Source organism: Canis lupus, chromosome 4 (genome assembly GCF_011100685.1).
Source record: "Canis lupus familiaris isolate Mischka breed German Shepherd chromosome 4, alternate assembly UU_Cfam_GSD_1.0, whole genome shotgun sequence".
Taxonomy (NCBI): domain Eukaryota; kingdom Metazoa; phylum Chordata; class Mammalia; order Carnivora; family Canidae; genus Canis; species Canis lupus.
Window position 1 is genome coordinate 59,147,249 of NC_049225.1, and position 18,818 is coordinate 59,166,066.

General features: G+C 52.5%; 2 protein-coding genes across 2 annotated transcripts; both read left to right on the top strand.

Moving 5' to 3' along the window:
- Positions 1-658: 658 nt before the first annotated feature.
- On the top strand, positions 659-3,307 carry LOC119876220 (nuclear envelope pore membrane protein POM 121-like). The gene has a single exon (XM_038535462.1). The coding sequence runs from the start codon at positions 659-661 to the stop codon at positions 3,305-3,307; it is 2,649 nt and encodes an 882-aa protein (XP_038391390.1).
- An 11,338-nt stretch (positions 3,308-14,645) lies between these two features.
- On the top strand, positions 14,646-17,294 carry LOC119871593 (nuclear envelope pore membrane protein POM 121-like). The gene has a single exon (XM_038535463.1). It carries the CDS (start codon positions 14,646-14,648, stop codon positions 17,292-17,294), a length of 2,649 nt encoding a protein of 882 aa, XP_038391391.1.
- Positions 17,295-18,818: the final 1,524 nt, after the last annotated feature.

An 18,818-nucleotide genomic window follows, 5' to 3' on the forward strand; every position in this document is an offset into this window, starting at 1 on the left:
GGACAAGGACCCCTGAGTGCCAGGCGATTCCTGTGCCTCAGCTCAAGCATCACCGCAGGAGATCTGGGAAAAGCTGAGGCTGGTGGTCGCGGGGTGGCCACACCTTGGCCGGATCCCTGCCATCGCGGTGCCAGGGCTCAGGCGCCCGCCTGCACAATCCCTGCGCGCCCCCGGGCCTCGCGGGCCTCGTGCCCGCGCGCGCGCACCCTGAGGCGCCCTGGGTTCCAAAGCCGTGTCCTGGCAACGGGCCAAACACTGCTCTGGGCCTTCGCCGCCACGTTGGCAACCGAAGGAGAGCGCTGGGAGCCCAGCTCTGTATGCACGGCCTCCGCCCGGAGCCAAGTGCTCGAAGGGCACCTACCTGGGCAGGCTGCGCCCCTCAGGCACGGCCCGGGCCCCGCGGGGTGGGCCCCCGGCAGCAGGCCTCGGCCGCCTGCAGCCCGCTCACTGCGCCCCCCGACCAGCCTTGGCCCGCAGGGGTGGCCCAGCGGTCCAAACGCCGGGGTCAACTCCCAGGCCATCCTACAAGTGTGCCGCGACCCGGGATCGGCGCTGGTTCCTAGCATCGGCCACAAGGTACTCTGTGATCCCGTGGGCCCTGCGCTCTGTTCTGGGGCTCATCACCCAGATCTGCAGGCGCGGCGGCCTGCACAGGACGATGCTGTCAGCCCCCCAAGCACAGGCGTCCCTCACCTCCGCGTCCACCCTGGGCAGACTCCCTGCCTACGTGCCGCAGCTGCGGCTGGTCACCCCGGGGCCAGTGGCAGCACCCAGCTGTGGCCAAGACGTCTCCGCAGTGAAGAGGGCGTGGAGCGCCCGGGAGGAGGAGGACCCTGCCCTCACAGAGCCCCCAGATGCTCGGAGAAGGTGCCCTAAAGGTGCCGGGGCAGCACAGCCGGCATTCAGGCCCTTCGGTGTGGACAGAAGCCTGTGTTCCTTCGTGCCCAGGCCTGGGCCTCTGCACAGAAGCCTCCCCGCAGAGAGAGCAGCCGACGCAGCAGACAACAAGTCCCACACGTCCAGCAGGAGCTCGTGCAGCACTCGAAATGCCATCAGCAGCTCCTACAGCTCCACCAGGGAGTTCCCGTCCGTGCAGAGGAGGAGGGGTCCAGCCAGAAGACAGGGCCGGCTGCCCCCGAGGCCCCCAGGGAAAGTCAGCCAAGACAGCCCCTCGTGTCCCGCTGCGCCTCCTGTGCCCTGCCAGATGAAGAACCAGCGCCAGCAGGAGGCAGGTGCCACCACGGGGCAGAAAGAACCCTGCAAGGACCGCTCACCCACGTCTGACTGCTCCAGGCCCCGAAGACGCAAGATCCCTCTGCTGCCACACAGGCCAGGGGGTCCTGTGCGGCTGCCGCCAGCCCCTGAGCTCGGCTTTCGAGTCACCGCTGTGGACCTAGACGGGGAGAAGAAAGCCGCCCTCCAGCGCATCGACCGTGCTCTGCGAGGGGAGGTGGAGGGCGTCTCGAGGTGCGGCTCCAGGTGCCCTTCCAGTGCCTTGCCCAGGCCTGCTGCTCGGGCCGTTGTACTGCCAGCTGTCGCTCCAGCCCCTGGCCTGAGTGCACAGCGGGCGGAGCAGGACTCCCCGGGTCCCCTGGCTGTCCTGTCGCCTGGTGGAGGGGCTGTCTCTGTGCCGCCTCTGTCTCGGGGGGAGCCCAGCTCCCCTGGCGCCACCTCCTGCCTGTCACAGCCCCTCCCTGGCACCTGTGCACGATCCTCACCTCCAGCCCCATGCACCTTGCTGGCCTCTGCTTCCTGCCCGGGATGGGGATCGGGCAGGGCTGACCTGTGTGCCGAGGCCCCGGACCCCTCCAGGCCTGCTCCCTGCTCTGCATCAGGCCTGGCGTGTGCACGGAGCAGCCCAGCTCCTGGCTGTTCCATTCCCGCAGCTGCTGCAGAGTCCCTGCGCCCCCCCAGGGTGAAGCGCGGCAGGCACTGCCCTCGGATGGGAGGCGAGGGAGGGGGCTCTCTGCCAACCAACTGGGTCAGCGGTTTAACGGATGCCAGCTGTGCCTTCCCCGCTGTTACCAGCACCTCCAGAACGCAGTGCCCTAGCCCCATGTGTGTTGACTGTCCCGTGTTCAGCTCCCGGAGCTCCCCTCCCGCCGTGGGGCCTCGTGCCCCCCCTTCCAGGAGCCTGCCGGTCACTTGTGCTGTCCCTTCCAGCCCCTCAAGCGGCACATCCGCAGGCTTGGCTCCCCAGCCAGCCTCTGACGGCCAGGTCACCCCCATGGACTGCACTCCCCCTTGCCAGCCTCTGCTCTTGGGGTCTCCCCCTGGCTCCAGTGGGAGCTTCTTTCCATCTGCCCAGGCCCTTCCGATGCCCTCCAGAGACAGCATGGGCTCAGTCACAGCCACCACTGGCCTGCACACGCTGGGGCTCTGGAGCCACAGCCCACCTGGGAACCGTCCCCGTGGGAACCCAGGAACCCCAGCTCAGCCCACATTCGGGGCCACTGACGGGCAGTGTCAGGGAGCCACCAGCCTTCGCAGCGCTGTCCCCTATGGACAACGGGCAGCTCCAGCCTCAACCGCTGCCGTGGTCCTGACCTCGGCTCTAGGCCGGCTCTCCTTGGGCAGCGCCACACAGGTGGCTTTCGGGGGTTCCTCGCCCACCTCCTGCACCTCGGGGACCCATGCTGGCACCCAGCCAGGCGTTGCTGCCACCCCAGCTGTCGTGCCCCCCGGCACGGCCACCGCCCCTAGCTCCATGACCAATGCTGGGCCCAACAGCCGGCAGCCCTGCCCAATAGCTGGCGGTGCAAGCCCAGCCCCCTTGAGCTTGGGGGTTGGCGCAGCCCCCGCAGGCTTGGGGAGGAGACAGGCTGCCCCAGGTCGGAAGCGCACCTTTGGAGCTCTCAGCGTGACGCCACAAACCAGCGGGGCCCCGAGCGGCACACACCGCTCTGGGGACAGCTTGGGCCCGAACACCCGGGGCCACCCTTGCGGGAGCACCCCCATCACCACCGCCCGAGCCAGCACTCAACACAACCCTGTGTCTGGAGCCCCGAAAGCCCCTCGTGTGAGTCCCAGCCCGAGGCACTTAGCGGCTCAGAGGCCCCCGAGGCCCAGCCCAGAGCCCAGCAGCACTGCCAGCGAGGCCACCTGCAGGGTCGCGTGGGTCCCAGGCCCTACTCCTCCCGGCGCTGCCTCTGTGCTGAGCACAGCCAGGAGCAGCCCTGCCACAACGAGCCCCTCGTCAGCTGCCCAGGGCTCGGGGAGTCGCAAAAGAGCTGCACCGGGCCACAAGTCATTTGCCTCCACCTCGCAATCCACTCTTTTGGGGTCTAGGAGGAAAATGCGGGCCTGAGTCCACAGCTTCCTTCCTGGCAAGTCGCCCGCGTGCCCCTTCCCTCTAGGCTACACGTGTATGGACCTCATGCCCATGGGAAACCCTAGTCTAGCCCTGACCTCTGTGCACCCGGAGCGACCCTGGGCTTCCCGAAAGCCACCATCCAGAATATTCCCAAGCCTTGCCCCGCACTTTTGCCCAAAGGTGGGTGGCTCGAGGCTGTGTCAGATCCCAGTGGCTACAGGCCCCAGGACGGTGCGCGCAGGCCCGTGTCCCATCTGCCTCCAGTCCTGCAGCCCACACGACTCCTCCTCGACCCACAGTGTAGATGAATTGGAGTACCGTCAATGAACAGGGCAGGCAGGCTCACCTATGCCTGGACCTATGGTGGCACCCTGATTAGGACTCTGCTTCTTCATCTCGGGTTGGTTTACGAACTTTCACTTTGGAGCACTCTGTGCAAAACTATTTAGGGAAGCCCAGGCACCTGGTGTGGTTTGCACTGACAGAAGGAATGGAGCCTACATGGTCTGAATCCAGGATGCAGTGCTGCTATCAATCCTGGAAATAGGCTTTTTTTGGTAAGATATGTGAATGAAGTGTTGGTGTCTTCACCAAAAGGTGGCACCTAAGGGTTCTGAGGAAATAAATGTATAGACCCTCTGTACAGACTTGTGTATAAACAACTTTTGTATATACATATAGGATAGCTTTTTGAACTTATACAGCTGTACATAAAAGTAGCTGATACTAGTTAAGCCTGTGTCAACATTTTTTTTCCACTTGTACATTTCGGACTTTTTCTTTTGGTTGATTAAAGTTGCATATGCTAAGTGTGTGAATGAAAAAAAAAATGCCCTCCCCATGTTCTTTCTATGTTCTACCAGTTTCCTCCAGAGCTTAAAATAAAGCCTTGCTCCACTTCTTTGCATTAAACAAAAACGTCAGTTGACAATCTTAGTTCTTAAAGGGAATATGTTTTCTTTGACTACTCTAAGACTTTCCGGTTTTTTTTTTGTTTCAATAAAGAACATCTTTATTGAGATATACTTCAGTCGTTTAAAGTGTCTAATTTAGTGGCCTTTAGTATACTATCCAGTGCTCATTACACCACGTGCCCTTCTTAATGTCCGTCACCTAGCCCCACCTAGCCCCACTCCCCTCCCCTCCAGCAAACCTCAGTTTATTTCCTGTGATTAAGAGTCTCTTATGGTTTGTCTCCCTCTCTGGTGTCCTTTTGTTTTCTTTTTTCCCTCCCTTCCCATATGATCCTGTTTTGTTTCTTAAAATTCCACCTCTGAGTGAGAGCCTATGATAATTGTCTTCCTCTCATTGACTTTATTCACTTAGTATAATAGCCTTTAGTTCCATCCACATCATTGCAATTGGCAAAATTTCTTTCTTTTTTTTTTGATGGCTGAGTAGTACTAATCATGTGTGAATGATTAGTTATCTATCTATCTATCTATCTATCTATCTATCTATCTATCTATCTATCCATCTATCTAACTATATCTCTATCCATCCTCTTTATCCATTCATCTGTCAATGGACATCGGGACTCTTTCCATAGTTTGGCTGTTGTGGACATTGCTGCTATAAGTTGGGATGCAGGTGCCCCTTCAGATCACTACATTTGTATCTTTGGGGTGAATATCTGCTGTGCAATTGCTGGGTCATAGGGTAGCTCTGTTTTCTACTTTTTGAGGAACCTCCATACTCTTTTCTTGCCTTCCCAGCAACAGTGTAAAAGGGTTCCCCTTTCTCTGCATCCTTGCCAATGTCTGTTCTTTCCCGACTTGTTAATTTTAGCCATTCTCACTGGCGAGAGGTGGTATCTCATTGTGGTTTTTATTTGTATTTCCCTGATGCCAATGCTATTGAGCATATTTTCATGTGTCTGTTGGCCATTTGTATGTCCTCTCTGGAGAAATGTCAGTTCATGTCTGCTGCCCATTTCCTGATTGGATTCTTTGTTCTTTGGGTGTTGAATTTAATAAGTTCTTTATGGATTTTGGATATTAGCCCTTTACCTGATATGTCATTTGCAAATATCTTCTCCCATGCTGTCAGTTTTCTTTCGATTTCGTTGACTCTTTCCTTTGCTGTGCAAAAGCTTTTAACCTTGATCAAGTCCCAATAGTTCATTTTTGCCTGTGTTTTCCTTACCTTTGGAGATGTGTCTAGTGAGGAGTTGCTGCAGCCAAGGTCACAAAGGTTGCCGCCTGTGTTCTCCTCTAGGATTTTGATGGACTCCTGTCTCACATTTAGGTCTTTCTTCCATTCTGAGTCTATTTCTGTGCATGGTGTAAGAAAATGATCCAGTTTCATTCTTCAGCATGTGGCTGTCCAATTTTCCCAACACCATTTGTTGAAGAGACTTTTTTCCATCGGATATTCTTTCCTGCTTGGTTGAAGATTAGTTCACCACAGAGTTGAGGGTCCATTTATGGGTTCTCTATTCTGTTCCATTGATCTACGTATCTGTTTCTGTGCCACCATACTCTCTTGATGATTCCAGCTTTGGAATAGAGCTTGAGGTCTGGAATCGTGATGCCACCCTTTTGGTTTTCTTTTCAACATTCCATTCCGTTGGCTATTTGGGGTCTTTTTCTGGTTCCATACAAATTTTAGGATTCTTTGTTTCAACGCCGAAATAAGTTGATAGTATTTTGATAGGGATTGCATTGAATTTTTAGATTGCTCTAGATATCATAGGCATTTTAACAATATTTGTTCTTCCAATCCACGAGCACGGAGTGTTGTTTTTCCATTTCTTCGTGCTTTCTTCAGTTTCTTTCATGAGTGTTCTATAGTTTTCAAGAGTACAGATCCTTTGCCCCTTTGGTTAGGTTTATTCCTAGGTATCTTATGGTTTTTGTATACCATGTTTTCTTGATTCACTCACCCTTTGATGGACATTTGGCTTGTTTGTACTTAAAAAAGAATCATTTATTAGAGAGGGAGAGAGAGAGCACAAGGTGAAGGGGAAGAGAGAGGGAGAGAGAAATTCCAGCAGACTCCACACCCTGTGCTGAGCCCAAGGCTGGGCTTGATCTCATGACCCGGAGACCACTGTACCTAAGCTGAAAGCGAGAGTTGGATGCTCAACTGACTGCATCACCCTGGCGCCTGTTTCTACCTTTTGATGTCTCTGATTGTGTCAACAGTGTATACATGTTGGTGCACACACCACTTTCAATTCTTTTGGGTAGATTCCTGGCCGTGGTTTGCTGGGTCCAAAGTAGGCCTATGTGTAACCATTTGAGGAGCTGCCAAGTTTTTTTCCAAAGTGCTACAGCATTTTACATTCCCACCAGCAGTGTTTAATGGTTCTAGTTTCAGGGCATCATCACTACCATTTGTTGTTATCTGACTTTTTGATGTTAGCCATGTAGTGGCTGTGAAGTGGTATCTCACTGTGGTTTTGATCTGCCTTTTCCTGCTGACTAATAACATCAAGCATTCTTCATTTGTTTGTTAGCTATTTACATATGGTGTAAGGATCCAGGTTCATTCTTTGTCATGTGCCTAGCAAATGTTCCCAGGACCACTTGTTGAAAGAACAGTCCTCTCCTTGTTGAATGCTCTTGCCACTCATGTCAAAAACCACTTGAACATAGGTATATGGGTTGATTTCTAGAGTCTCCATTTATTCTCTCGATCTATATGTCTACCCATATGGTAGCACCACATCATTATACCATAATTTTGTAGTAATTTTCGAAATCAGGAAGTGTAAGCCCTCCAACTTTGTTCTTTTCAAGATTGTTTCGGCGCTTCCAGGTCTCTTGCAGTTCCATATGCATTTAAGGATCATCTTTTCCATTTCTGCAAAAGGAGCTACTGAGTTTTGATAGGGATTTCATTGAAGCTGTAGATGCCTTTGGGCAATACCGCATCTTAAAAATATCAAGTTTCCCAATCAACGATCACATGCTACCTTTCCTTTTGCTTAGGCCTTTAACTTTTCTCAGCAGTGTTTTTGTAATTTTCAGTGTAGAAGTGTACTTGCTTGGTTTAATTTATTCCTTGGTATTTTATTCCTTTGGAAACTATTATCAAGTTGTTTGCTTAATGTCTTTTTTGAATTGTTCATTGATGTTGTATGGAAATACCACTTCCGGGGATCCCTGGGTGGCTCAGCGGTTTGGTGCCGGGCTTTGGCCCAGGGCGCGATCCTGGAGACCCAGATTCGAGTCCCACATCGCGCACCCTGCGTGGAGCCTGCTTCCTCCTCTGCCTGTGTCTCTGCCTCTCTCTCTCTCTCTCTGTCTCTCTCTCTCTCTCTATATATATATATATAATGAATAAATAAATAAAATCTTTAAAAAAATAAAAAATAAAAGGAAATACCACTTACTTTGTATGCTGATCTTGTGTCCTGCAGCTTTACTGAATTTCTTTATTAGCTATACTGGTTTGTGTTTGAGGCAGGACGGGGATTTTTTTTTTTTTTTTTTTTTTACTGAGATTATGTTACCTATGAATAGATACAGTTTTGTATCTCTCTTTCTAATTTGGATGCCCTTCATTTCTTTTTCTTGGCTAATTGCTCTGGCTGTCATTTAACACAATGTTGAATAAAGTGCTCAAAGAAGGCATCTTTGGTCTGTGCTGGATCGCAGAGGGAAAACTTTTAGACTTTTACCACTGAATATGTTATCTGTGAGTTATTCATAAGTTTTCTTGATCATGTTTAGGAATTTTCCTTCTTCTAGTTTGTTGTATTTTCATCATAAAAGGGTATTGAACTTTGTTAAAGACTTTTTCTGCATTAATTGAGATGATGAGATGATCAGGATTGCTCCCCCTCCTTCATTCTATTAATGTATGCTGATGGATTTTTTAAAATAATGAACCACTCTTTTATTTCTAGGATAAATCCCACTTGTTCATACTAGTAATAATAATAAAAAAAATAATCCATTTAATATGCTAGATTTGGTTTGATAACATTTTGCTGAAGATTTTCTCATATATACTCCTAAGAAATATGGGCTTGTAATTTTCTTGCGATGTCTCTGTCTGGCTTTAGTATCACTTCATACCCACCAGGATAGATAGCATCAAAAAGTCAGACACTGCTGGGAGATTTGAGAATAATTTCCATTAGTTCTTTAAGTGTTTTATAGAATTTTCCAGTTAAGCCACCTGGTTCTGAGCTTTTCTTTGTGGAGAGGTTTTTGCTTACCGATTCAGTCCATTCATTATAGGTCTGATATAGGGCTGTTCTATTTCTTCTTGAATCGGTTTCAGTAGTTTGTGTGCTTCTAGGAATTTGTCCATTTTCTAGGTCATCTAATTTCTTGGTATATAATTGTTCCTACTAACCTTATGATCTTTTTCATCTGCAGGTCTGTCTTAATGTCCCCACCATCACACAGTTAACCTCTGAACCGCATGGGGTATAGAGACACCTACCCCCCACCCATGCAGTTTGAAATCCGCATATTACTTTGGATCCTGCAATATGTAACTAATTGCCTACTGTTGACTGGAAGCCTTATCAATAACAATTAACACATATTTTGTATGTCGCGGTATTATATATAGTATTCTTAAAGTAAGCTAGAGACCAGGCACCCTTCTATCTATCTTTAGTCTTCTATCTCTTCAAGTCTTTGCTTCAAAATCACCAAGGAGGCCTCTGCTGTCTACCTAATTTAAACTTAATCCCCCCATCTCTCTTTACCTGATCTACTTTCTAAATTATAATTTACTATCTAATATGCAGTATGATAATGCTTATTGTTAGCTGACTACCTCTACTTCAACTAAATTTCATGAAGGCAGCGTTTTTTTGTCTGCTTGATTCAGTACTGTGTCCCCAGCACTAGAAAGAGTGTGCGGTTCACGGATGCTCAGTAAACAGTCATTTAAAAAAAATACAGTTATATGTACTACATATAATTTATGAAATTTACCAAATTCCATAAAACAGTCCTTGTCACAAGGGAATATATATGGTATTCTACAGTATCTTACCTATTTTTCAATAATGCCCCCATACAAGAGTACATACTGCAGGATGCCACTTCCGTGATGTACTACAAACGCGAAATTAACCCGCAGAGATAAAATTGTAAAACTGATTGATCCTTAAGCGGTGGTCAGGGGGTGGGGGTTGACTAAAAAGGGGCAGCACTTTCTGGGGAAGTACACTGTTCTGTATTTTCACGGGGTGGGGGGGGGGGGCGGTTGTTACACAGGTCCATCGGCAATTTTTGCATTTTTGTTCTCTGTAAATTATGTGCAAATCATTCTATGAAAATTACGTCCGACCTAAAAATACTGGCAAATAAAACTATTAGTGCAGCTCACTAAACAGATTTCACCGCCCATACTCACTACGGGGTTGCAGCCCATGACCTAAAAGGCGGACTTGGAGCGCTGCTGTAAGGGTGAAAGGTTAGATGCCATTGGAAAAGCGGGCAGCGCTCCCCCTGGAACGTTTCCGACCTTCAGGAAAGCTTGGTTCTCTTTCCACAGCCCGGAGGGCGCTCCTCGCCTTGGTGTCCAGCCCTTGCGCGCCCGGCACCGCTGGATGCGCTCCAGGCACCACACCTGCAGCGCGGCGCCAGGGCACCAGCCAGAAGGCAGTGCGGGGACCCCGGCCGCCCCGGGCTCACGGACCCAGGTCGAGGAGGGTCACTGCAGCTTTCGACACGCCCCGATCCACGCCTACCCCCAAAGGCCTGCTGACCCCTATTGTTCTTCCCCCACCTCTCAAGCCCGCCCGACATCAACCACGTGGAGGGCTTCGGGCCCCGCCCCCGCCCCCGCCCCCGCCCCCGGGGCGCTGCCGCCAGGCCTTGGAGGGCACACGTGCGCAGAAGAGGGCGCCGGGTCCCTTCGCCCGCGAAATCCGTCTCCCAGAAGGAAAGCCTGCGCTGCGGCGCCGCACATGCGCAGCGAGGGCCCGAGAGGCCGAGGGGCCGGGCCCGGGGGCGGCGGGGCGCCTCGCGTCCCATTGCAGCGCCTGGCGCGCACCGACCCCAGCCCCTGCGTCTCCAAACCCTTCCTGCAAAAAGGCCCAGTCGGAGGACCAACGGGCGCACGAGCCTAGCGATGGCGCAAGACCCAGGACGCGGCGACAATTCTCTCTCCCAGGCCCGAGCACGTTTCGCTAATGCTTGGAGGACTTAACTCAGGCATTGGAGTTGGAGCCCCAAGCCTTTCCAATGTTTGCAGTCGGCTTTTCTGCCTCCCTGAATGGACCTGAGAGTAGACCGTTGTGACAAGAGGGGAAACACGTCTCAGAGCTTTCCGTAAAGTGCCTGCAAGTCAAAGCTAACAGCGGCATATTTTCTAGGAACACACGCCAATTATTTTTGATGACACAAACATAGAGACCAATAGCTAACTCCTTTGAGTAATAGTAAAAAGAACAACTTGGAAAAACCCAGAGATAGTTTTCCTCCGCAGGGCAGGTGGATGTTCTGAAAATGCTGTTGCTTCACATTGATCTAGTGCAACATTAATCAGTGCCCTGATAGGTATCCACAGTTCTGGGGAAACTGGTTACTTGGGGAAAAAGTTCTCTTTGGATGATCACCTTCCATGCTGTGCCAGTTTCCATAGGGCTTAAAAGTTACCATGAACAGAAATACCTACAGAGCGTTTGCTTGGAATAAAGAACGTGGCCGGCAAAATACAGATTTTTGTCCTTGGTTTCTAAAAGGTGGCCTCTAGATTCTTGGCATTTCCCTAGTGTTTACTGTCCCCGGTAGGCCCCATTGATGTGCTTGGAGGCTATGACATCCTGACAACACAGAGAGGAAGACAAGTTTCACTTTTGTAGCCCTTTCAGATCTTACACTATGAGTCTCACCCTTTGGCTAGTTCTCATTCATATCCTAATGCTGTAATGAAACTGTAATCACAAGCACAGTGCTTTCGTGAGTTCTGTGAGTCACGGTCGTGAATTATCAAAGTATCAGAGGGGGAACTGGGAAGCGCTGAATCTTTAGCCCACGAGCCAGAGGTGAGGGTGACCTGCGGATTCCTGGGCATGCGGCTGGTGACTGAAGTGAGGGCAATCTTCTGGAGGGCTGTGCCCTTAATCTGGGAAGTTTGGCCCAACTCTAGCCGGTTAGTGTCAGAAATCACCGAGGCTATGCACTATGTACTATGCATGATTCTAGGTGCTTTAAATGTATTAACTAATTTAATACTCCCATAGGAACTGTAGGAAGTAGATTCTATTATTAACCTCGTTTTACACATGTTGAATGGAGACACACGGATTCACCCACTCGCTGGGGAACACACAGCTAGTTAGTGGGAGAGCGAGGCAGAAGGGCTGTAGACCATGGATTGGTAAACTGCTACTCACAGGCCACATCAGCCAACTGCCTGGTTTTCTACCGTCTGTGACCATAGGATGTTTTTCACATTTGGAAACGGCTGGAAAAAATTCAGAGAGCTGTGTTTGTGTTTTAGTGTATAAAAGTGACTGCGTGATGACGGGTCAGTGTCTTTGAAAGAAAAGGTTAGTGTTGCTTGAAGTTCCCCTAGAGATGGGAGGCAGGGTAGAAGTCTCCGGGTCCCAATTCCACTGAGGGGCTTCCCCGTACCAATGATAAGCAACTCTTGGACATCAGCCAGCTGTCCCACAATTTAACTCAACTGTGTCACACGTCCTGGGACATAGCATTAGATCCCACAGCTTCACACTTCAGTCCTACGAGATTGACACCCCTCCCCACTTCAGACCCTAGCCACAAGCCCAGGTTATTATATGGTTATGACCCGGCAGCTATTGCTTGGAGGTTCCCAGGCCAACTCCTTAAACTCCGGTCACAAGTTTAGGTTGTTACTGACTGTCCGGCTATAGATCAGAGCCACAAGCCACAAGCCCTTCCCTTGGGTTCAATTAATTAGAACTTCTATGAAGAACCCAAATATTTTACTTATTCGATGACTGATTTATTATAAAATGTAGGATTCAGAAACAGCTAAACGGAAGACACATGTAGGGCAGGTGTGGGAAAAAGGTGTGGAGCTTCCATGCTGTCTAAACAAGCCACTCTCCCCATTATCTCCACATGTTCACCAACCTGGAAGCTCTTCAAACTCTGTCATTTTGTGTTTTTAGGGAGGCTTTATTATATAGGCTTTCTATCTATTAAGGACTGGCCATTGGTTCTTGATGCAACGGCCAGCCCCTAGCCCATCCCTGAAGATCAGGGAGTGGGACTAAAAGTTTCCCCCCTGTATGCATCGTTGGTTCCCCTGGCAACCAGCCACCATCTTTAGGTGCTTTCCACAAGTCACATCAGGAATGTAAACCCAGTTGTGGTGGAAAGGGTCTATTATGAATCATGAGACACCCATTTCACTTTTATGACTCCAAAGCAATTTCAGAAACTGAGGGCAGGAGACCAATAGGATGACAAAAGATGCTCCCATTGCTCTTCTCACTCAGGAAATCCCAAGGGTTTTGGAAGCCGTGAGCCAGGAACCATCGACAATGACCAAATGTGAGACATATATTTTCATTGTCATTAAGTCGACTAAATATGCTTTTCTTATAAATTACAGAATCACCTAGGGTCACGGGGACACGAAGCACCAGTGTCAAGAGGCAGGAGTAAAGATCGTAGTGTTTGTGTTTGTTTTTTAAAGATAAGAGTGTTTTTATTTTAATTCCAGTATAGTTAACATGCGGTGTAATATTAGTTTTGGGTACATATATAATACAGCGAGGCAACGATTCCATGTAACACCAAGTGGGTCATGGCAAATGCACTACAGACTGTAGCGTTTCCTGGAATTTCCATGGGCAAGGAAAGGCAGAGCAGGTCAAACAGTTTAGAATTGGCTGGCTTGAATAATTGTGGAGGGCTTTGGGACATAGGGATTGTCTTTGTCTGTTCCCTGGCCCGGGATTGATTTAGGGCAGGGGAATATTGGCTCGGTTTGTGATTATTAGATAAAGGAGGTGGTTGGGGGTATGGGATGGGGCTGGTTTACCTGTGAGAGGAGTGCTGTCAGGCAAGTTGTTTATCGCAATAGGAATTAACCACCACCCTCCCAGGAGGTCAACACATCCTAACGAGGAGAAGATAAAAAATATGGTTAATATAGTATCTCAAAATACATGAACATTTTGTGACATTCTAATTCTAGTGTATATAAGTAAAGTTTCATTGAAACATAGCAATATTGACTTATTTATTATTGTCTATGGCTGCTGTCACTCTACAGCAGCGAGTTGACTTGTGATAGAGGCCATATGGCCTAGAAAACCTAAGTTGTTTACTATTCGGCCCTTTTCCTAAACTAAATTTTGTCAACCTCTGCTCTATAGTAAATGCCGTTCGACTGTATGAAATACTGCATAGAAACGAAGATGTAAAACGATGAACATTTTAAAAATATAAGGCTATATGTCCTAAATCTTTAGGTGGAGAGACTGTCACTTTTACCATAGGGGAAAAATTAGATTATGTTATGGAAAATATGAAAACTTTCTATGGTAAAAAACCATCATAAAGGTACTTCCACCTGTAGGAAGATGGAGGAGATCTAGTGTTCCCTGTTCCTTCTGCTAAGAAAGAGCTCGGGATCCTGATACATCTTCTGGGACTGCATCGTTTTCTGGCTTTCACAGTTTGTATTGAAAAGTCAGTTTGTATTGAGCGGGGATCATGCCAGGGACCCTCCCTGAGGGCCCTGGGGCCCTGCCGAGGGACAAGGACCCCTGAGTGCCAGGCGATTCCTGTGCCTCAGCTCAAGCATCACCGCAGGAGATCTGGGAAAAGCTGAGGCTGGTGGTCGCGGGGTGGCCACACCTTGGCCGGATCCTCGCCATCGCGGTGCCAGGGCTCAGGCGCCCGCCTGCACAATCCCTGCGCGCCCCCGGGCCTCGCGGGCCTCGTGCCCGCGCGCGCGCGCACCCTGAGGCGCCCTGGGTTCCAAAGCCGTGTCCTGGCAACGGGCCAAACACTGCTCTGGGCCTTCGCCGCCACGTTGGCAACCGAAGGAGAGCGCTGGGAGCCCAGCTCTGTATGCACGGCCTCCGCCCGGAGCCAAGTGCTCGAAGGGCACCTACCTGGGCAGGCTGCGCCCCTCAGGCACGGCCCGGGCCCCGCGGGGTGGGCCCCCGGCAGCAGGCCTCGGCCGCCTGCAGCCCGCTCACTGCGCCCCCCGACCAGCCTTGGCCCGCAGGGGTGGCCCAGCGGTCCAAACGCCGGGGTCAACTCCCAGGCCATCCTACAAGTGTGCCGCGACCCGGGATCGGCGCTGGTTCCTAGCATCGGCCACAAGGTACTCTGTGATCCCGTGGGCCCTGCGCTCTGTTCTGGGGCTCATCACCCAGATCTGCAGGCGCGGCGGCCTGCACAGGACGATGCTGTCAGCCCCCCAAGCACAGGCGTCCCTCACCTCCGCGTCCACCCTGGGCAGACTCCCTGCCTACGTGCCGCAGCTGCGGCTGGTCACCCCGGGGCCAGTGGCAGCACCCAGCTGTGGCCAAGACGTCTCCGCAGTGAAGAGGGCGTGGAGCGCCCGGGAGGAGGAGGACCCTGCCCTCACAGAGCCCCCAGATGCTCGGAGAAGGTGCCCTAAAGGTGCCGGGGCAGCACAGCCGGCATTCAGGCCCTTCGGTGTGGACAGAAGCCTGTGTTCCTTCGTGCCCAGGCCTGGGCCTCTGCACAGAAGCCTCCCCGCAGAGAGAGCAGCCGACGCAGCAGATGACAAGTCCCACACGTCCAGCAGGAGCTCGTGCAGCACTCGAAATGCCATCAGCAGCTCCTACAGCTCCACCAGGGAGTTCCCCTCCGTGCAGAGGAGGAGGGGTCCAGCCAGAAGACAGGGCCGGCTGCCCCCGAGGCCCCCAGAGAAAGTCAGCCAAGACAGCCCCTCGTGTCCCGCTGCGCCTCCTGTGCCCTGCCAGATGAAGAACCAGCGCCAGCAGGAGGCGGGTGCCACCACGGGGCAGAAAGAACCCTGCAAGGACCGCTCACCCACGTCTGACTGCTCCAGGCCCCGAAGACGCAAGATCCCTCTGCTGCCACACAGGCCAGGGGGTCCTGTGCGGCTGCCGCCAGCCCCTGAGCTCGGCTTTGGAGTCACCGCTGGGGACCTAGACGGGGAGAAGAAAGCCGCCCTCCAGCGCATCGACCGTGCTCTGCGAGGGGAGGTGGAGGGCGTCTCGAGGTGCGGCTCCAGGTGCCCTTCCAGTGCCTTGCCCGGGCCTGCTGCTCGGGCCGTTGTACTGCCAGCTGTCGCTCCAGCCCCTGGCCTGAGTGCACAGCGGGCGGAGCAGGACTCCCCGGGTCCCCTGGCTGTCCTGTCGCCTGGTGGAGGGGCTGTCTCTGTGCCGCCTCTGTCTCGGGGGGAGCCCAGCTCCCCTGGCGCCACCTCCTGCCTGTCACAGCCTCTCCCTGGCACCTGTGCACGATCCTCACCTCCAGCCCCATGCACCTTGCTGGCCTCTGCTTCCTGCCCGGGATGGGGATCGGGCAGGGCTGACCTGTGTGCCGAGGCCCCGGACCCCTCCAGGCCTGCTCCCTGCTCTGCATCAGGCCTGGCGTGTGCACGGAGCAGCCCAGCTCCTGGCTGTTCCATTCCCGCAGCTGCTGCAGAGTCCCTGCGCCCCCCCAGGGTGAAGCGCGGCAGGCACTGCCCTCGGATGGGAGGCGAGGGAGGGGGCTCTCTGCCAACCAACTGGGTCAGCGGTTTAACGGATGCCAGCTGTGCCTTCCCCGCTGTTACCAGCACCTCCAGAACGCAGTGCCCTAGCCCCATGTGTGTTGACTGTCCCGTGTTCAGCTCCCGGAGCTCCCCTCCCGCCGTGGGGCCTCGTGCCCCCCGTTCCAGGAGCCTGCCGGTCACTTGTGCTGTCCCTTCCAGCCCCTCAAGCGGCACATCCGCAGGCTTGGCTCCCCAGCCAGCCTCTGACGGCCAGGTCACCCCCATGGACTGCACTCCCCCTTGCCAGCCTCTGCTCTTGGGGTCTCCCCCTGGCTCCAGTGGGAGCTTCTTTCCATCTGCCCAGGCCCTTCCGATGCCCTCCAGAGACAGCATGGGCTCAGTCACAGCCACCACTGGCCTGCACACGCTGGGGCTCTGGAGCCACAGCCCACCTGGGAACCGTCCCCGTGGGAACCCAGGAACCCCAGCTCAGCCCACATTCGGGGCCACTGACGGGCAGTGTCAGGGAGCCACCAGCCTTCGCAGCGCTGTCCCCTATGGACAACGGGCAGCTCCAGCCTCAACCGCTGCCGTGGTCCTGACCTCGGCTCTAGGCCGGCTCTCCTTGGGCAGCGCCACACAGGTGGCTTTCGGGGGTTCCTCGCCCACCTCCTGCACCTCGGGGACCCATGCTGGCACCCAGCCAGGCGTTGCTGCCACCCCAGCTGTCGTGCCCCCTGGCACGGCCACCGCCCCTAGCTCCATGACCAATGCTGGGCCCAACAGCCGGCAGCCCTGCCCAATAGCTGGCGGTGCAAGCCTAGCCCCCTTGAGCTTGGGGGTTGGCGCAGCCCCCGCAGGCTTGGGGAGGAGACAGGCTGCCCCAGGTCGGAAGCGCACCTTTGGAGCTCTCAGCGTGACGCCACAAACCAGCGGGGCCCCGAGCGGCACACACCGCTCTGGGGACAGCTTGGGCCCGAACACCCGGGGCCACCCTTGCGGGAGCACCCCCATCACCACCGCCCGAGCCAGCACTCAACACAACCCTGTGTCTGGAGCCCCGAAAGCCCCTCGTGTGAGTCCCAGCCCGAGGCACTTAGCGGCTCAGAGGCCCCCGAGGCCCAGCCCAGAGCCCAGCAGCACTGCCAGCGAGGCCACCTGCAGGGTCGCGTGGGTCCCAGGCCCTACTCCTCCCGGCGCTGCCTCTGTGCTGAGCACAGCCAGGAGCAGCCCTGCCAGGACGAGCCCCTCGTCAGCTGCCCAGGGCTCGGGGAGTCGCAAAAGAGCTGCACCGGGCCACAAGTCATTTGCCTCCACCTCGCAATCCACTCTTTTGGGGTCTAGGAGGAAAATGCGGGCCTGAGTCCACAGCTTCCTTCCTGGCAAGTCGCCCGCGTGCCCCTTCCCTCTAGGCTTCACGTGTATGGACCTCATGCCCATGGGAAACCCTAGTCTAGCCCTGACCTCTGTGCACCCGGAGCGACCCTGGGCATTCCGAAAGCCACCATCCAGAATATTCCCAAGCCTTGCCCCGCACTTTTGCCCAAAGGTGGGTGGCTCGAGGCTGTGTCAGATCCCAGTGGCTACAGGCCCCAGGACGGTGCGCGCAGGCCCGTGTCCCATCTGCCTCCAGTCCTGCAGCCCACACGACTCCTCCTCGACCCACAGTGTAGATGAATTGGAGTACCGTCAATGAACAGGGCAGGCAGGCTCACCTATGCCTGGACCTATGGTGGCACCCTGATTAGGACTCTGCTTCTTCATCTCGGGTTGGTTTACGGACTTTCACTTTGGAGCACTCTGTGCAAAACTATTTAGGGAAGCCCAGGCACCTGGTGTGGTTTGCACTGACAGAAGGAATGGAGCCTACATGGTCTGAATCCAGGATGCAGTGCTGCTATCAATCCTGGAAATAGGCTTTTTTTGGTAAGATATGTGAATGAAGTGTTGGTGTCTTCACCAAAAGGTGGCACCTAAGGGTTCTGAGGAAATAAATGTATAGACCCTCTGTACAGACTTGTGTATAAACAACTTTTGTATATACATATAGGATAGCTTTTTGAACTTATACAGCTGTACATAAAAGTAGCTGATACTAGTTAAGCCTGTGTCAACATTTTTTTTCCACTTGTACATTTCGGACTTTTTCTTTTGGTTGATTAAAGTTGCATATGCTAAGTGTGTGAATGAAAAAAAAAATGCCCTCCCCATGTTCTTTCTATGTTCTACCAGTTTCCTCCAGAGCTTAAAATAAAGCCTTGCTCCACTTCTTTGCATTAAACAAAAACGTCAGTTGACAATCTTAGTTCTTAAAGGGAATATGTTTTCTTTGACTACTCTAAGACTTTCCGGTTTTTTTTTTGTTTCAATAAAGAACATCTTTATTGAGATATACTTCAGTCGTTTAAAGTGTCTAATTTAGTGGCCTTTAGTATACTATCCAGTGCTCATTACACCACGTGCCCTTCTTAATGTCCGTCACTTAGCCCCACCTAGCCCCACTCCCCTCCCCTCCAGCAAACCTCAGTTTATTTCCTGTGATTAAGAGTCTCTTATGGTTTGTCTCCCTCTCTGGTGTCCTTTTGTTTTCTTTTTTCCCTCCCTTCCCATATGATCCTGTTTTGTTTCTTAAAATTCCACCTCTGAGTGAGAGCCTATGATAATTGTCTTCCTCTCATTGACTTTATTCACTTAGTATAATAGCCTTTAGTTCCATCCACATCAGTGCAATTGGCAAAATTTCTTTTCTTTTTTTTTTTGATGGCTGAGTAGTACTAATCATGTGTGAATGATTAGTTATCTATCTATCTAACTATCTATCTATCTATCTATCTATCTATCTATCTATCCATCTATCTAACTATATCTCTATCCATCCTCTTTATCC